Source organism: Ctenocephalides felis, unplaced genomic scaffold (genome assembly GCF_003426905.1).
Source record: "Ctenocephalides felis isolate EL2017-DRISC unplaced genomic scaffold, ASM342690v1 CF-g0.4_SCAFFOLD_00527, whole genome shotgun sequence".
Classification (NCBI taxonomy): Eukaryota; Metazoa; Arthropoda; class Insecta; order Siphonaptera; family Pulicidae; genus Ctenocephalides; species Ctenocephalides felis.
Window position 1 is genome coordinate 1 of NW_020536681.1, and position 20,618 is coordinate 20,618.

At 32.5% G+C, this 20,618-nt stretch overlaps 3 protein-coding genes across 3 annotated transcripts; 1 reads left to right on the plus strand and 2 right to left on the minus strand.

Annotated features, from left to right (window-relative positions):
* Positions 1-7,262: 7,262 nt before the first annotated feature.
* Positions 7,263-8,730, plus strand: LOC113365936 (zinc finger protein 3 homolog). Its single transcript, XM_026607483.1, has 2 exons — positions 7,263-7,662; positions 8,696-8,730. The coding sequence occupies exons 1-2, from the start codon at positions 7,263-7,265 to the stop codon at positions 8,728-8,730; spliced, it is 435 nt and encodes a 144-aa protein (XP_026463268.1).
* Positions 8,731-12,306: 3,576 nt separating this feature from the next.
* Positions 12,307-13,680, minus strand: LOC113365946 (zinc finger protein 43-like). The gene has a single exon (XM_026607494.1). It carries the CDS (start codon positions 13,678-13,680, stop codon positions 12,307-12,309), a length of 1,374 nt encoding a protein of 457 aa, XP_026463279.1.
* Positions 13,681-16,313: 2,633 nt separating this feature from the next.
* Positions 16,314-17,513, minus strand: LOC113365956 (zinc finger protein 678-like). Its single transcript, XM_026607503.1, has one exon. It carries the CDS (start codon positions 17,511-17,513, stop codon positions 16,314-16,316), a length of 1,200 nt encoding a protein of 399 aa, XP_026463288.1.
* Positions 17,514-20,618: the final 3,105 nt, after the last annotated feature.

Sequence of the window (20,618 nt, forward strand, 5' to 3'; positions counted from 1 at the left end):
ACTTCCCGTACCGTAACGAAATGTTCGAGGAATACTGAATGTTTTCAAATAGATTATTATAAAATATGTAATTGTAACATTGTCTAATATTTATAAGAATTATATGAACTGAATTGCAGAGTTGAAATTATATGTTTAAAGTATATTAGAACTATAGTCAGAATTAAAAATAAAATCTGAATTATTTTTGATATACAAAAATTTAAAAAAAAAATTGAGACAAATTTTTTTTTTCCAAAATCAATTATTTTGTTAAGACAAGCAGAATGTTCTTTGAATCAATGAATCGGACGCTTAGTTCTCTCAAAACTGCCATTTTTGTACATTTAGCTCCGTATCTTTGAAATAGCTGGGCCTGCCTTTGCGAAAAACTTATAACCACTTCTCCCAATCATTATTAATTGAATGTTTTTTAGATCATTCAAATCGGATGCTCCGTTTTCTCAAAAACTCGATTTCTATTTTCTGCACTCTTTGCTCTTATCTCCGTAACTGCTGGACCTTTGCCAAAAACTAATCAGCACATCTCCTTATCAATAGGAATCAAAGTTTTTTGAACCATTCAAATCGGTGATCCGTACGCCCGAAAACGTGACGAAAAATTGTATCCATCACATTGAAACACACACACATCCATTTTTTCATAGTGTCAAACAATGCTGGTGATGTAATCAATAAATCACACAATAATTTGAACACAACGCTATGTTCAGGTATATCAGATACAGCCCGAAACCCGCTGACCAGCTCATGCGACGGTATGACTAGTAAAGTAGAACCAGTGGCTGAACTGTCACATATAATTCCGGAAAATGTCATTTTACAACGGAATGAGTCATTGAAGTGCCTTGAGAATCTGATAAATGAACTGCATATGATTGTCAAATCAAAGTCAAACATACATAAAGAGGTGAATAAAAAAACAGGCAACATAGCGGCCGTAATTAAAAGATTTATTGATTTAGACAACCAATTGTTAGAGGAAAAAGGCCGAACCACGGATGATACGGAAGTTATGATAAATGAAGTGCAATGTTGTGAGACAGCCCCTATAGAAAAAAGTGTACGGCAGGACACAAGCAAAGCCACAAGAAACCGAAACTCACAACATATAAGCAATAATCAGGTTAATGAGAAAAATGGTTTGCCAAGACGTCAGACGATCATAGAAATATGTAATGAAGAAAAAATCGAGGTAAATGACTGGCATAAAGTTCAGCCGAGAAAACAGAAAAAAAAGGAAGCAAGGTTACATCTGTCAGAACAGGACTCTAACCATAAAATGATAAAAAATCATAGAATTTTTCCAAAACCAAATGCCTTATTAATCCGGCCGACCGAAAAAGTTAATTATTCCGAAATATTACGTCGCATCAAACATGATGTCCCTGATGACAAGGTAAATACGACAGTAGAGAAAATAAACAAAACCAGAAATGGAGACTTGTTGATAACTATTTCTAAGAAAAGTGAGGACAAAGGCCAAGGACTGCAACAGATTATCGCAGGTGTGTTAAAGGATGAGGCCCGAAGTTATTATAAGGGGCACCAAGAAACTATAGAAATAAGGATATTGATGATGAAACCTAAAAAATTGATATCCAGATAGCACTACAAAAAGCAACCGGGGGAGCCTGCAACACACCAGCAGAAGAAATTAGGCTTCGTAAGGCATATAGAGGTACCCAGATTGCTACTGTAGCTCTTCCAGCGGCAGTTGTACACGATCTGCTCAAAGCAAGTAGCAAAATACGAATTGGATGGGTCAACTGTCAAATTAAAATCATCAAGAAACCAATTCGATGTTTTAAATGCTGGCTATTCGGACATTATGGATCACAGTGCAAGAGCGAAGTGAATCGGACCAATCTATGCTTTAGATGTGGACAAGATGGTCACAAAATAGCCAACTGTATAAATGCAGCAAAATGTGCACTATGCGCTGAAAATGGAAACTCTGAAAATGTAGCACATCATGCCGGCACTCACAGATGTCCTCTATATAGGGAGGCCATAGAGAAAATAATGAACGCAAAAGCATGAAGATAATACAGCTAAACATGAATCATTGTGAGGCTGCACACGACTTGCTTATGCAGACGGTAAGAGATATAAAAATTGATGTTGCCCTCTTATCAGAACCTTACAAACATCTAACTGATTGGCCATGGGAAACGGACAGTACCACCAAAGCCGTTATTTGGTCCTGTGGCAAGTTTTGTTTCCAAAATGTTGTTAACAATAGCAACGCAGGATTTGTCGCAGCATCATTAGATGGCATACATTTATACAGCTGTTACGCTCCACCTAGTCTTTCTTTGCCAGATTTTGTCGATTTTTTAGATCGTCTTGTGGAGGGATGCAAAACGACACCACCCCGTAGCGATAGCCGGTGACTTTAACGCATGGGCGGTAGACTGGGGAAGTAGGAAGACTAATGCAAGAGGTAAAGCACTTTTGGAGGCCTTCAATGCACTTGACGTGGTTTTACTTAATAGTGGTGATAAACCAACCTTTGAAAAGGGCAGTGCAAGCTCAATAATAGACCTTACTTTTGTTAGCAATAGCCTCGTCAGAGGAATTTGCAATTGGGAGGTATTAGATATCTACACTGCTAGTGACCACAATGCAATCATCTGGGAAATATCAACAGATAGAAACATTAGAAGACATGCGAAAATATCTAAAGCCATTGGGTGGAAAATAAAATCTTTTGATGAAAGCGCCATGAGAGTTGCCTTAAATTGCAAACCTATAATTTCAGAACACGCAGATGAGCATACTAGAGAGCTGATGGAGAGAATAACCGAAGCCTGTGATATCAGTATGACTCGTAAACATGGCATAAATCAAAGACAATCTGTGCACTGGTGGACTGAAGAAATCAGCTCTCTTCGTAAAGAGTGCCTAAAGAAAAGAAGGATCTCTCAGCGTGGATTTAGTCTCAGTAATTCTGCACAACTGGTAGTGGAATATAAACAAGCACGTAGACAACTAAATAAAGCTATCAAAGATAGTAAAGTTAGGTGCTGGAAAGAACTTTTGGATGAAGTCGAGGAAAATCCATGGGGAAGACCTTATAAGACTGTAATGTCTCGCCTCAAAAGCCAGCCAATACCTTCACCAACTTGCCCACGACTATTGAATAAAATAGTAACTACTTTGTTTCCACGACAACCTAATTTGAACTACCAGGTAACACATGTAGAACAGAATAATATTCCACTTATAACACTGCAAGAACTGATCGAAGCTTGCCATCGCGTTGGTAATAGCAAGGCACCGGGATTAGATGGAATTCCTAATATTGCCTTGAAAACATCAATTATGACATCTCCGACAATGTTTCTTAATGCATATAATACATGCCTGAAAGAAGGGGTTTTTCCACGAAAATGGAAACAGCAAAGACTAGTGCTTATTCCCAAGAAAAAAAAACCACCAGATGAACCATCATCCTATCGTCCAATATGCATGCTGGATACAGCGGGTAAAATTTTTGAAAGAATAATTCACCAAAGAATAGATGCAGTAGTTGATCCAATCCTAGCAACAATCAGTATGGTTTTCGCAAAGGGCGATCAACTATCGATGCTATAAACTTGGTAGTTAATACCGCCAAGGAGGCAATTGCTGGAACCAGATGGAAGGGGGGTTCCAAAAAGTACTGCCTTGTAGCTACATTGGATATAAAAAATGCTTTTAATTCTGCAAACTGGGATTGCATTATGAATGCACTCCGTGACAAGAACGTGCCAGCATACCTATGCAATATAGTCGCAAGCTACTTTACAGACAGAATTCTAATGTACCATTCACGCGATGGTACAGAAGAATATAATATAACAGGAGGTGTGCCGCAGGGCTCTGTTCTAGGCCCTTTGCTGTGTGGAATATTATGTATGATGGCCTTTTGAGACTAGAGTTTCCAGAATGTGTGAAACTAGTAGCATATGCAGACGATGTTGCCATAGTGGTTGTCTCCAAACAAATTGATGACATCGTAAGCCTATTCGATATTACATTCAGAAAATTAATCGGTGGATGGGAACAATGAATCTCCAATTAGCACAACAAAAAAGTGAAGCTGTTCTTATCACTAGTAGGAAAAGAATTGAGACCATCAAGCTAAAGATAGGAAATCTTGAGATCACGTCAAAACCTCACATCTGTTACCTTGGCGTAATGCTTGATGCTCGTTTGAATTTCAATCAACAGGTGGAACACGTTAGTGCTAAGGCGTCAATAGTTAGGACGAAACTTGCTCGACTGATGCCTAATATTGGAGGTCCTAAACAAACCAGAAGGATATTACTATCGTCAGTTATTACTTCAGTGCTGACATATGGTATCTCCATATGGGGTGATGCTCTTAAATCTCAAAAATCGAGGAGAATGGCAGGGCCCTTATACCGTCTCAGTGCTATAAGAATTGCTTGCGCATTTCGCACAATATCGGCGGAAGCAGTGTGCGTCATTTCAGGAACTGTGCCTCTCTTAGTCTTAGCAGAGGAAAGACGGACAATTTACCATAGAAGACATCAACAACTGTGTACTGAAAAGTTAAGATTAGAAGAACGGCAGAACAGCATTGACCGATGGCAGCGACTGTGGGATGTCGCTGTAAAGGGCAGATGGACGCATCGTCTCATTCCTAACATCAAAGTCTGGCTAAGTCGCAAGCACGGCGAAGTAAACTATTATACTACGCAAATGCTATCGGGGCATGGCTGTTTTCGAGCCTACCTACACCGATTCAAGCACGATAGCTCGCCGGATTGCCCATATTGTTGGGGCGAAATCGAAGATGCTGAGCACGTGTTCTTCGTGTGCCCGCGATTTGGTGCTCTACGGGATGATGTGGAGGAGACATTGAGACGCACAATTACCCCAGGTAATGTTGTTGAAGTGATGCTGACAAGTGAAGCTGCTTGGAACGCCATAGACAGATTTGCGAGAGACGTTTTAATGGACCTGCGTTCTATAGAGAGAGAAAGGGCGAATGGGACTTCGCCCATTTAAAAGATAAGTAAAATGTTTATGATTTATAACATTGTTTATAACAAGTTAAGAATTGTAACATTCTAGATCCTCCCCCCGAAGTAATGCCTAGCGGCGGTTTCCGTGGGGACCAGAGGCAGGGGCAAAGCGGAGGTTTTAGTCGGTATTATACCAGGGCGGTATCGAGTCCGACATACCCAGACAGAAGACCGGTCTGGGATGCATAAAAGCATTCCTTCGCTATACAAAAAAAAAAAAAAAAAAAAAAAAAAAAAAAAAAAAAAAAAAAAAAAAAACATCCATTTTTTCTGAAGTATGCCAAAATGTTCAGAAATCTTCAAAACGTCGAGAAATGTAAAAATTTTCTATTCCGATTTTCGGCCCATTACAATAACTTACCCTACGGGAAGTTAATAATGATAAAAATATTTTATCAGTAGAATAAATAAATAATAATTTAATTTACTGATTTTTTAAATTATTTTTCGTCATACTAAAGACGGACATTATTATAAAGACATGATTTGAGTCCATTACCCATCAAACAAAATTCCAGCCGTAAACAATGACCAAGGGAAAAAATTATATTAACTTTTCGAGACTTGTAAATTAAAGGAAGTATTGTTGGAAATTAGCTAGGACTCAACACTTCTTTTGATTTTTACATGAAAAGGTTACTATAAATACACACATATGGCTTGGGAACCCATGGTGATTCATCAACACCACAAAATATATATTATTCATTATTTCAGCATTGTATTAATTAAGTTTGCAAAATAAAAATAAAAACGCTCTTTGATAACTTTTATTTTTCTCTTAATTATTCAATTGAAATTTAATGTAAAATAATAAAATTGTATTCTTCAATATTTCAGCCTTGTATTAATTAAACTGTTTGCAAAATATTTTTTTGCTTTTAATCAGTAAAATTTGATAATATAGCAATTTATTGACTTCTAAATTTTCTTTTTGCTAAACATAGAACTTTTACAACAATTTAAATACTCCGAATTGATTTTTTTCCTAATGATACGATTATGATACTTAGAGACGGATTCTGTCGCATAACAGAAAAATTTTACGGCAAGGCCATGTTATGAAGAACTTTCCATACTAATATAGACAAAAGCCATGCGGTCGGTGTGCAGTCAGGCAAATTTCACAGGTTATCTGATAGTAAACATAACCAAGAAGCCGCACAAATATTAAAAAAGCGATGTCAGATAACAGTTTGTTTCTGATACAGCTTTATAACATATGAGTGACGTTTGCAGTTTATGTGTAAAACGCCTGAAAGAACAGAAAATACATGATATTTTGACAGGTACAGTATGATTCATTAGCTTAATGTATGGAAGTCGGAGCGTAACATGGCCTTGCCATAACATTTTTCTGTTGTGCGGCAGAATCGGTCCCTAAGGAATTAAATTAGCTTTTCAACAGCAGCTATCCACTAGTTCACGTTGATTTAATTTTCATTTGGCTGTAGGAAATTTATAGAATTTACACTGACTTTTCTTACTGTTGTTTTTACAATCTACTATACAACTTTGGTGTCTCATTTTAACTTTCCGTAGGGTAAGCAAATAAGTAGGCAAAAAATGGCAGTTTTTGAGAGAACTAAGCGTCCGATTTAAATGATTCAAAGAAATTTCTGTTTGTTTTAACAAAATATTTGATTTTGGAAAAAAAAATATTTTTTCAATTTTTTTTTCAAATAATTTTTTTTTTTTTTTTGTATAGCGAAAATAATTCAGATTTTATTTTTAATTCTGACTAAAGTTCTAATATACTTTAAACAAATAATTTCAACTTTGCAATTCAGTTTAAATAATTCATATCAATATTAGACAATGTTACAATATTATTAATAATCTATTTCAAAACATTCAGTATTCTTCGAACATTTCGTTATGGTACGGAAATTTCCAGCAATTTGCATTTAATTTATTTACATTTGAAATAAAATAATATTTCACGCGTATTTGTTTACTATTTTGGCAATAATAGCCTCACGTAGTGCTCAAAATGACCACTACGAGCGCTACAGACAGTTTGAGTTCCCCTTGCATGTTTTCACACATAGCGAATATGTTTCTACTCTCTCTACTGCTGTAAATGAACTCTATGCTTCAAATGTCAAATAATAAATGTAAAAGTTGAAATTATTTATAACATTAAAAAAAATTATTAATAAGTCTAGACTATTATTTAGCATACAACTATTTTCTTTTTTTTTTTTGTGAAAGTATTTAAAAATGTCGGAGGAAACAATTATGTCTATGAATGATCAGACAATTAAAATTGAACCACCTGAATATTCACCTGAAGACATTAAACTTGAAATGCAGGATGAATTTGATAATCCTGATGTTATTGTTAAATCTGAATCGTGTTCTGAAGATGATGATACGTGTTTAGAAAGATTCATGAATTCCGAGGTGACAATTGAAGAAGAAGTCAAACAGGAGTTGGTCGAGGCATCAACTTATGAATGTGACATTTGCAATAAATCATTTGCAGAAACACATCATTTAAAAGAGCATATGATCGAACATATGTCTAATAATAGCAAAGAAAGTCCTTTCAAATGTGAAATCTGTTACAAGACTTTTGATCGATTAAGTGATCTGAAAAGGCACATGCTCATTCACAGTGGTGAGCGTCCCCACGAATGCAATATATGCAAAAAGACTTTCACGCAATCAGGCAATCTGAAAAGTCACATGCTGATGCATAGTGGAGTACGTCCTCATGAATGCAATATATGCAAAAAAACATTCACGCATTCAGGCAATCTGAAAAGTCACATGCTGATACACAGTGGAGTACGTCCCCACGAATGCAATATATGCAATAAGACATTTGCAGAATTGAGTAATCTGAAACGTCACATGATCATTCACACTGAATTAAGGCCTCATGAATGCAATATATGCAAAAAGACATTCAGACATTCAGGTACTCTGAAATCCCACATGCGCTTTCACAGTGGTGAGCGCCCTTATGAATGCAATATATGCAAAAAAACATACACGCGCTCAAATAATCTGAAGCTTCACATGCTGATCCATAGTAAAGTACATCCTCATGAATGCAATATATGCAATAATACATTCACACATTTACGTGATCTAAAATGCCACATGCTCATTCACAGTGGTGAGCGCCCTCATGAATGCAATATATGCAACAAGACATTCACGCAATTAAGTAGTCTGAAATGTCACATGCTGATACACAGTGGTGAGCGTCCCCATGAATGCCATAAATGCAAAAAGACATTCACAGAAAAAAGTAATCTTAAATGTCACATGCTGACACACAGTGGAGTACGTCCTCATGAATGCAATGTATGCAATAAGAAATTTACACAATCTAGTAATCTGAAAAGGCACATGCTGATTCATAAACGAGAGCATTCTGATAAATGATGTATGTAATAAGGAATTTACTCAATCAAAGGATTTGAAGAGACACAAGTCAGAAACATGATAAAGATCAATGAAATATAAGAATAGTTGCTTTAAATTTAAATATTGTAAAATTTTCTTGCATGTAACGGAATGTATAAATAGTATGAAATATACAGTAAACACTACATAATATCAATATTATTTCATGATTTTTTATTAGTTTGATTTTTATGTATTAAGTATTATTAATGAGGATTAGTAACCATTGGTTTCAGGTTTGAATACAAATACCAATCTTGGTCAGCAGTAGTGATATTAAATATTTACAAGGAATATTATATTTTTACAAAAAATGATTTTTTGTACGTCCAGCGATGCCATGCACCACTAATTTGCACTAGTTTTTTAAAAATATTTTATTAGTAATTATTTTAGATAATCTAATTAGCTTTAATTAACTTCCCGTAGGGTAAGTTATTGTAACGAGCCGAAAATCGAAATTGAAAATTTTCACATTTCTCGACGTTTTGAAGGTTTCTCAACATTTTGGCATACCTCAAAAAAATGGATGGATGTGTGTGTGTGTGTGTGTGTGTGTGTATGTATGTATGTATGGATACAATTTTCCAGTCACGTTTTCGGGCGCAAGCATCAACCGATTTGAATGGTTCAAAAAACATTCGATTCCTATTGATAGGGAAAAGAGCTGATTAGTTTTTGGCAAAGGCAGGTCCAGAGAACTAAGCGTCCTAATTAAATGATTCAAAGAACTTTCTGCTTGTCTTAACAAAATAATTGATTTTGGAAAATAAAATTTGTTTCAACTTTTTTTTTTCAAAAAAAATTTTTTTTGTGTATCGAAAGTATTCAGATTTTATTTTTAATTCTGACTATAGTTCTAATATACTTTAAACAAATAATTTCAACTTTGCAATTCAGTTTATATAACTCTTATAAATATTAGACAATGTTACAATATTTATTTATAATAATCTATTTGAAATCATTCAGTATTTCTCGAACATTTCGTTACGGTACGGGAAGTTCCAGCAATTTGCCTTAAAGCACGATGCCACACACACCACTAGTTTGTAATTTGAGTCAACCGAAGATGAAAGGGTATGAAAAAACTTCAAGAAACTCCAAACTTTTCAAAACTTTCAAAAAATTAGTGGTGTGTGGCGTGCATCGGGCCTTAAGGCAAATTGCTGGAACTTTCCGTACCGTAATTAAACATTCGAGGAATGAAAATAATCAAAAATTGTTTTAAATATTGAATTTCATTTATGAATACATACTGTAATTTTAAAAGTGTTTATTAAATTAGGCGACGAGCGTATTCTAACTTATGTGTATGTTTACAAGAAATTTAATTTCTTTTTAATTTGATTTTTTGATAAATTTTTCAAAATTTTGAATTTTTACAAAAATTTCTAAATTTTTGGAATTTCTGGAATATGTTTTTTAATTTTTGAGATTTTGGAAATTTTAGAAAATATTCGAAAATTCTCAAATTTTTGTAAGAAATCGATTTTATTTTTAAATTTTGATATTTTTTGAAATTTTTCAAAATTCAGTTTTTTTTTAATGATGAAAAATTTCGAATATAAGAATTTTTTCAAACTTAATTTTTTGAAAATTTTGCATTTTTTTTTTTGAAAACTTTCAAAATGACGAAATTTTATCTAATCGGATGATGCGTTTTTATCAAAAACTGCATGACCATTTTTACACCCTTTGCGTTCCATACCTCCGAAACGGCAAGACGTTTCTTTTGCAAAAACGTTTGCAAACCGAATGTTTTTTCAATCATACAAATCTGATATTCCACACTGTCAAAAATGTCGAGGACATCTGTTCAGACCATATAATTGAACTTTAAAATTAAAAATCTTGGCACGGAATCCAAAAAATTGACACAAAATGCGTACAATTATTCAAATCTCTATAAAATATCTGATAATTTGATGTGCATATGGCTAATGAACGCCAAATGGTATTTTGTTAACTTATTTTTATTGTGAGTCCATTACCGCCGGACTTGCCTTTCTAAAAATTTAAACAGTTCTTTGTTTAGTCAATACAAATAAAGTGTTTTTGAATTATTCAAATCGGATGCTCCGTTCTCTCAAAAACTGAATTAAGATTTTTGGCAGTTTTTGCCCCGTATCTTCAAAACTACTCGACCTACCTTTGCCAAAAACTAATTAGCACGTCTCCTTATCAATACGAATCAAATGTTTTTCTCAAAATGTTGTTCAAAATCAAACGAAATTGTTCAAAATCGACGAAAAATTGTATCCGCACATACATACACAAACATACATCCGTTTTTTAAGAATGTCAAAATGTTCAGTAACAGCTGAAACGTAAAGATATATAAAAATTTTCATTTTGATTTTAACAGAAAGTTCAAAATTTAGTTTTCAAAAAATATCAGTATTTTCGAAAAAGGCATTTTTTCGATATTCAAATTTTCAAAAATATTACAAAAATAACAAATTTCAAAAAAATTTTTTTTCTGAGATTTCTGAGACAATTTAAATTAGTAAGTTCCAGCAATTTTTTAAAACTAGTTTTAATTACTCAAACCAGTTATCTCGAAATCGTCGACGAAAATTGTATCACATACATTTTTTTCTAAGGTATGCAAAATGTTCAGAAATGAAACGTTAAGATATAAAAAAAATTATTTTCTATTTTAACAGAAAGTTAAAAATTTAGTTTTCAAAAACTATCAGTATTTTCGAAAAAGGCAATTTTTCGATATTCAAATTTTCAAGATTTTCAAAAATGATTACAAAAATTAGAAATTTTCAAAAAAAAATCTATTTTTTCTGAGCTTTCAAAAATTTTAAATTAGTGCAGTAGAGTTCCAGCAATTTGTCTTAAGGCAATATTATAGGCAATATTTATATATTATATAAATTTGCAAAAATTGGTATCGTTTTCTTGGCATTTGTCAAAATTAGACCTTTCATCGATGTTTGCTCAAAAACGCCTGAACCGATTTCAGAAATTTAAAAGCCATTCGATGTATCTCTATGAGCACTATAGTTTGTCAGTTTTGTGAGACGATATGCCGAGCCGTTTCTTTGTAATTTGAAAAAGAGTATTAAACTTTTCGTCCACATTTAAGCTCATTCTACCAAATCGATTTTAAAAAATCAAAAACTGTTCGAAAGATATTAGTTGAGAATAATACTGATTAGTTTTAGGTGAAAATATACCGAGCCGTTTTCTTGTAATTAACTGTTGAAAAAAAAAATTAAGCCGATTTTTATGAAACTTTGTTTGGCGATGTATATCATGGTCTTATAGAACTTACTGAAATATTACGGTCTTACGACAAATAGTTTAATTTTAAAAATTCATCCAAAGTTTGAGAATATGAGTAGTTTTGTTGACGTTCGTTAAAATTAAAATTAGATGATTTACTTGGTATAACAATAGATTACTTGGTCTTAATGAACATAATAAACCATTAATGTTCTAAGAAAACTGGTTCAATTAAAACGTGTTTGTTCATTTTCAATTATGTGTAATAAATCTTCTCGGAATACTTCTAGTCACTCATAAATTAATTTGTTTATTATTGATTAAGTCAATTATTTACACATATCGGGAAGTTCATGTAATTTGCCTCAAGGCTAAATACCAATACCAACTAGTTTCTATTTTGAAAAGAAATACAAGATTAGGAAAGTCAGGAAATTGATTGCCTATAGAATATTGAAAGTGAAAAATAAAACACATATATCAATGTCTATTATATATTGATACTAATTTTATTTAATCGACACATAGGTTTAACAAAATAAATTTAAGCCAATACATATATCACTTACAAACACATTAATTACCTTCTACAATTTCTGACTCACATCTATTCTTTATCTTTATTTATACATTTGTGATTCTTCAAATTAGTTTTACTAGAATACGCTCTATCACAATTTTCACATTTATAAGGATATTTTTTTGTATGAGTACGCATGTGTAGTTTTAAGGTAGCTAATACACCAAAGGCGCTCTCGCATATATCACATTTGTAAGGGCGTTCACCTGTGTGAATTACCATGTGTAATCTCACGCCGCCATTTGTTGTGAATCTTTTATTGCATTTTTCACACTTGTAGGGCCGTACTTTCTTATGATCGAGCATGTGTTTATTCAAGTGGCTTGAGTCTCTGCAGATCTTCTTACATATGTGACATGTATAACCGGATTCAATGTGAGTACTCGTGTGTATTTTTAAGCTGTATGATGAACTTAAGCCTTTGTTGCATATTCCACATTTATAATGTTTTCCATTATGAATATTTAGGTGGTTTTCAAGGTTTTTCGACCGTGCGAATGACTTCTTGCAGATTTTGCACTCATAAGCTCGTTCTCCAGTGTGAGTAAGCATATGTTGTTTTAAATTCCTCAATGCACGGAACACTTTCTTACAGTTCTCGCATTTGTAAGGTAATTCCTCAGAATGAATACTTGTGTGTGATCTCATAGCACTCGAATGTGCAAATGTTTTATTGCATATCTGGCATTCATAAGGTCGTTCTCGAGTATGAGTACGCATATGATCTTTTAAAGTACTCGGTGACCGGAATGCTTTGTCACATGTTTCACATTTGTAAGGAAGTTCTCCGGTGTGGATAAGCATGTGTGCTTTCAGGTGACCCACTTGTATGAATGCTTTATCACATTTTTCACACTTATGAGGACGCTCTCCTGTATGAATAAGCGTGTGCTTTTTCAAAGTACTAGCTGTCTTGAATGCTTTATCACATGTTCCACACTTATGGGGACGATCTCCTTTGTGAGTATGCATATGTTTTTTCATAAGGCTTGGTGTTGCAAATGCCTTATCGCAAGTTAAACATTTATGGGGACGCTTTTCAGACAGAGCAAACTTGTTATGTTTTGGTTTATCAGATTTTTTGATGTTTGAAGGTCGTTCCATGGTCTCTTCACAAACATGCTGATCTAATAGATGTTTTGCAGTGAATGTTTTATTACAGATATTACATACAGAAGGTATTTCACCATCTCCATCAGTCTCAATTATCTCTTGCTTGATTTTTTCTTCAATCGTTACCTCAGAATTCATGAATCTTTCCATACATGATTCATCACCTTCAGACTCGACAATATCATCAGCCTCTTCCTCAATTTTGCATTTATTGTCTTCTACTGAACATTCTGGTGGTTCAATTTCAATTTTCTGATCATTCATGGACATGATTGTTTCTTCTGACATTTTTGATATTTTCTATAAATGCCGAAAATGTGTTGTATTTATTAATAATAATTTAATAATCTATTTTTATCAATAATCTTCTCTTAATGTATAATAATATATTTTAATCAATAATATTAATCTTAATCTTCTTAAATGTGATAATAATGAGTTTAACTCACATGTGTTCTAAAAAATGGAATTTTTAGTAGTTTGACATTTGAAGCATAGAGTATGTTCCAAAAGATAGGATGTTTATTAACTTTCCGTAGGGTTTATGCCCATAGATAAAGGAAGAGTATTTATGAAAGAGTGTTTATGCCATAGATAAGTAAACATAAATAGATCGCTATCTGAGGCCATTTGACATTACCTCCATTTTAATATTTTTAGCGATCTAAAGAAAGCAGCACTTGTTCAGTATATAAATCAACCGCTGGTATTATTCCTAGATATGGTTCGCATACGTAATTCAAAATAAGAAAATCTAAATAATTTCTTATATTGGAAATGAGAAAAAATAACATATAAAGTACAAAATATATTTTCAAATATTATATATCACAAACATTTTTACATAACAATTAAAATGTTTATAAATGTAATAATCAATATATACATAATAATAAGTACTATAATTTTACAATTATAAGTAACTAAATAAAGTATTCACAATGGTATGATAAATTTGCAAGGAACGATCAATATGAATTTCTGAATGATCAATAATATATAACAACTAGACAAAGATTGTGTAGAAGCATCTACAATAAAATGTTAAACTTAAAAGGAACGATCAATATGAATTACCTAATGATCAGAATATATAACAACTACACAGAAATATTGTAAAAGTTTTCATAAGTATAATGAATTTACACGAACTGACTAATATTAATTTCTTAATGACTAATAGCAATATGATATAAAAGAGAAAAGTATAGAGTCTAAGTATGTAGTATATAGAGTATATACTATAGATAATGGAATAGTATAATTAGAAGAAATGACAAATAATGAACAAATTTAAAAAGTTAAATCCTACAGACATAAAATATATATATTGATATCAAAATTTATAGATAACTAAATTCCAAGAATTAAAATTCATTTATGAGTAATTCTTCTTTAACATTAACTTTGCATTTGATAGTTATTTTGCTTTCCAATCAATCATTAATAAAGTTGCATTCTACAAAATCTTGAATTTCTTATGATTCGATTGTGTCAATAGAACAGTGCAGCAGTCCTTTCGGCTGGAATGTTAAGAATATTTCTGAGCATTTTATACTCTGTTGCAATTTATACCTTAAATTATTGCATTGTTTGTCTATCCTTCTTAACTCCCTCAACATATAATGGATGCGTCATACATTTTACATGCCATATTAGTCACTACATTCTGCTGCAATTTGTGAACATCTAATAAACATAACATGTTGTAATATAATATCAAGTCGTAATAGCAAATGGTATTAAAATATTCAGAATTATTATTACCCTTTCCACTGGAGTTGCAGAGTGTTCTCCTGGGCATATATTAGATTGTCTTTCTCTTCTTATATCACTGTGAACTATAGACATGAGAACTATTCTGTGAAATATAATTGGACATTTCTAATTCTCTCAAAAACTCGATTTTTATTTTCTGTCTTATTTGCTCTTCATCTCCTTAACTGCTGGGCCTGCCTTTGCCAAAAACTAATCAGCACATCTCCCTATCAATAGGAATCGAATGTTTTTTGAATCATTCAAATCGGTTGATCCGTACGCCCGAAAACGTGACTGGAAATTTGTATCCATACATACATACACACACATCCATTTTTTCTGAGATATGCCAAAATGTTCAGAAACCTTCAAAACGTCGAATAATATAACAATTTTCAATTTCGATTTTTGGACGATTACAATAACTTACCCTACGGGAAGTTAATAAGAACATTTGGCTAGAACTATTATGGGAAAATAGAAAGAAATAATAAAATATTTGTTTAGATGAAATATATTCATATACATATATAGAGTTGGCTATTAATAATAGGTGTTACTGGTGGTTAAAAAGCACACTTTTTGTGTGAAAGTGGCGTGCGTACTTATCAACTTAGGTTTTTTAATGTCCATGTCATCATGCATTCTAATTATTGAGTACATTTTGTAATAAAGTTGATAAAATCAACTTTGCTTACTCACTGAAACGGCTGGCCGACCTTCACCAAAAACTAATCAGAACGTCTCTCTAACTAAGAATCTATTGTTTTTTGAATTTTCAAAATGAAAATGAAAAATTGTATCCACACATACACGCACACATCAATTTTTTCTAAAGTATGCCAAAATGTTTAGAAACCTTTGAATCGTAATAATATGCAAAAATTATCAGTTTCGTTTTTTGGACGATCACAATAGCATACCCTACGGTAAGTTAAAAACTAGACTTTTTATGAAGATTCTACTAACAGTTATGGCTCAATTGCAAATCTTATTAAACCTGGAATGAATGTACAACATTATTAATAAAATATTTACTCTAAAGCAATTGATAACAATGTTTATTTATTTTATAAAATATATAAATTAATTCATATATCTAATTAACATTAATTTCTATAAGCAGTCATATGTAATTTTGTTACCAATTTTGTAAATACTAATTACTCATTGGTATGAGCAACCATGTGCCTTTTCAGTCCTTTTGAACGTTTGAATACATTATCACAGATTTTGCATTTGTAGGGGCATTCTCGGGTGTGAATGAGCACATGTCTATTCAAGTTACTCAATTGTATGAATGCCTTATTACAAATATGGCAAATATGGGAACATTCACCAGTGTGAATGAGCACATGTTTATTCAAATTACTTGAGTCTGTAAATGTCTTACCACATACTTTGCATTTATTAGAACGTACCCCAGTGTGAATGAGCATATGTCTATTCAAGGTACTCGATTGTATGAATGCCTTATTACAAATTTGGCAAATATGGGAGCGTTCACCAGTGTGAATGAGCACATGTTTATTCAAATTACTTGAGTCTGTAAATGTCTTACCACATACTTTGCATTTATTAGGACGTACCCCAGTGTGAATTAGCATATGCAATTTCAAGGAACTTAATCGTGCAAATGTCTTATCACATATTTGGCAAATATGTGGCCGTTCACCAGTGTGAATGAGCACATGTTTATTCAAGGTACCCATTTCTGTGAATGCCTTATCACATATTTGGCAAATATGCGGACGTTCACCGGTGTGAGTTAGCATATGTCGATTCAATTTACTCAATTGTGTGAATGTCTTGTCACAAATTTGACAAATATGGGGACGTTCACCTGGTCCCTTTGCAGTATGAGCGAGAATATTTCGTTTTTGATTACTAGATTCATTCAAACGTAAAATTTGTTCTCTGGCACGAGCACAAATGTGTTGATCTAAATGATATTTTTCAGTAAATGCTTTACCGCACTTTGTACATGTGAAATGTTTTTCATATGTATAAGATTTTATATGTATTTCTAATGCACTTGCATCTGAAAAAGTCTTTGAACAATATGTGCACTTATGACAATAATTTAACATATGCTGTTCTAAATAATGCAACTTTCTAAATGTTCTATGACACTTGTCACATTTATAAGGAGCAGTCTGAATTAATTCCTGTTCAACATTTTCTTCTATTTTCACTATGGAGTTCATAAATCTGTTCAGACATGTTTTGTCATCCTCTGAACACGATTCAGGGTCTTCCTCAATTTCCTGTTTAATGTCTTCCTCAATCTCCTGTTTAATGTCTTCGATTGGATATTCTTGTGGTTCAATTTTAATTATCGGATCATCAGCAGCTTCTGACATTTTAGATATTTATGCACTGAGTATCTTTTATAAGCATGAATAAAAATAGGTGGTTAGTTTAAATGAACTATTGTTAAATATGATAATTAATTTGACTAGAAATACAAATGAAAACATTAGTTATTGACAGTTGGAGCATGGAGTATGATTTTAGAAAGTGCATTGCATTTATGCTCTCGTAACATTTTACAAGAGTTATGTTTAAATTAATAATCGTTCTCAACTGTCAACACAAATGATTCTGAGGATATAATATATTCGTATAATTTGTCTAAGAATGTAATCTTACATTAAGTTAACAGGAGTCTATTTTAGACAATGTCGCCACGATAATTTCTTCTTCAAAATACTTTATATTTGACAGACAGTGATTTTGAATCAACTAAAGCTATTGGCTTGTCATATAATTATTGCAGAGCTGAAATGAAAATAAGTAAAATTGAACTTTACATTTCCTTTGCTTATCTTTATTTGGAATTGAATGTTTTTTTGGAATGAAACAAAATATAATTAAAAGTTAGTCATGTGGAATAACCTCAAAGTATTATATACTACCTTTATGTTCAGCAATCAATCACAAATACCGCTTTATGATACGTATTATTATAAGTATATTTATATTTAAATTTATATATAATATACTTAAACATTTAATTAATAATTAAATAAACAAAAAATAAAAAGTTCGTTCAGTACATTAAAATTTGTTTGTCAAACACAAACACCTGGTAAACAAACTTCGCTCTTCGCTACTTTTAGCTTATTTAATTATGTTCGCTACTTTGCTCTATGCCGGCCATGGCCAACCTGCGGCCCGATGGCGATTTTTGTGCGGCCCCATGACAAACAACAATCGCACAAATTATTATTTTAATTTAAATAAATAAAATAATTTTTGCAAAGGCTAATATAGAAGTCTGAACACTAAGTCAGCTTTAACCGAAAGTAATGGTCATTAATCGAATGAATAGATGGCGATATGATACTCTATGGATAGCGCTTGACAGATAACGACAAATAATTGTCAACGCAACGGACAACGGGAGACTAGCGGCTCTATGGACGAGTGGGCAACACTAGTTCGCGAGTCATTCACTAGGGGAGTTATCTCCGAAAAAATGTTTATATTACGATTATTCTGAAAAAAAAGAATTTTCAAACACTTTTAAAATACAAAAAAAAACATTTTTTTTCAAAAAAGTCAATTTTTTCACTAATTTCAAGATTTTCAAAAATCTAATTTTTTCAAAGTTTTCAAAAATATTAAAGTTTTTGGAAGTTTGGAATTACGGTAGGTACGAGAAGTTCCATCAAATTGAGCGCGATGCCATGAACCACTAGTTTTTTCAGATTTGTTGCGGCCCAGTGCCTTGTATATTCCTAAATTTTGGCCCAAAGAGTAATTTAGGTTGGACATCGCTGCTCTATGCAATTCGAGGTAACTCGATAAGGACTATCCATAGATAAAAGAAAAGTATGGGACTATCGTTTCTCAGTGCAACGATGAGCCGAGTCGTTTCTTTGTAATTAGTAGAAAAATGAAAGTTTTTCGAACACCAAAATAATTTATTAAGTTTAATTATAGTGTCTGGGCACTATAATTAATATAATTGTAGATAATTTAAATGTGTTTGAGTGATATTAATTGGAAATTTCAATGTTTAGATTTGAGTGAAAGCGTAAAACTTTACTTTAGACAGTTTTATTTTTTAACTTCCGTAGGGTAAGTTATTGTAATTGTCCAAAAATCGAAATTGAAAATTTTTGCATTTCTCGACGTTTTGAAGGTTTCTGAACATTTTGGCATACCTCAGAAAAAATTGATGCGCGCGTGTGTGTGTATGTATGTATGGATACAATTTTTCGTCCACGTTTTCGTGGCGCACGGATCAACCGATTTGAATGGTTCTAAAAACAATCGATTCCTATTGATAGGGAGATGTGCTGATTAGTTTTTGGCAAAGGCAGATCCAGCCGTTACGGAGATACGGAGCAAAGAGTGTAGAAAATAGAAATTGAGTTTTTGAGTGACCGGAGCATCCGATTTGAATGATCTAAAAAACATTCAATTAGTAATGATTGGGAGAAGTGATTATTAGTTTTTGGCAATGGCAGGCCCAGCCATTTCGAAGATACAGATCTAAATGTGCAAAAAATGGCAGTTTTTGAGAGAATTAGCGTCAATTTAAATGATTCAAAAACTTTCAGCTTGTTTCAACAAAATAATTGATTTTGGAAAAAAAATTGTATCATTTTTTTTTAGTTTTTTTTTTTGTGCATCGAAAATAATTCAGATTTATATTATAATATAAGATATATTTTTAATTCTGACTAAAGTTCTAATATTCTTTAAACAAATAATTTTAACTTTGCAATTCAGTTATATAATTCTTATGAATATTAGACAATGTTACATATTATAATAATCTATTTGAAAACATTCAGTATTCCTCGAACATTTTGTTACGGACGGAAGTTCCAGCAATTTGCCTTAAGGCAAAATGCCACTTTCAACTAGTTATTTAAAAAAGCATAAATATACTCTTCTTCTATCTATGCATAAATGCTTCTTTATCTATGGCCCGGTCTCTTATATGGTTTCGTAAACGCATGTGTTGGTAATCCCGAAGCTGTCAAAAAGTTGTGCCTATGGTCTTTTTCAAGCGTCTTTATTTTTCTGGTTAATGTTTTATATAATATATGATAATATGATAATAATACCTATACTACGAAAAGTTTGTATAATTATCGTTAAACAATATTTAATCAAATAATTAGCATACAGTGCAAATATTTTTTAATAATGTCCAACTAAATCTCCCAGAACGAGCAAGAAATTAAAACAGAACCTCCAGAATATCCATCAACAACATCAAATTCATCCTCAATTTCACGCTTAATAACAACGTGAAATTGAGGATGAATTTGATAGTGTTGATAGTATTATCAGTCTTCAGAGGATGAAGAAACTTGTGCCGAAGTCTCATGAAGGCTGAAGTAACTATCGAGGAAGGAGATAATTGATAACACCCTTATAAATACCATGCACTAGAACAACCTTTGAACTTGATCATTTATAACAAAAGAGATTTGATCATTCCCTAA

Coding starts and splice junctions, on each gene's coding strand:
- LOC113365936 (XM_026607483.1), top strand. CDS start 7,263: ATGTCGGAGGAAACAATTATGTCTATGAATGATCAGACAATTAAAATT. Junction 7,663..8,695: donor GCACATGCTCATTCACAGTG/GTGAGCGTCCCC, acceptor CATTGGTTTCAG/GTTTGAATACAAATACCAAT.
- LOC113365946 (XM_026607494.1), bottom strand. CDS start 13,680: ATGTCAGAAGAAACAATCATGTCCATGAATGATCAGAAAATTGAAATT.
- LOC113365956 (XM_026607503.1), bottom strand. CDS start 17,513: ATGTCAGAAGCTGCTGATGATCCGATAATTAAAATTGAACCACAAGAA.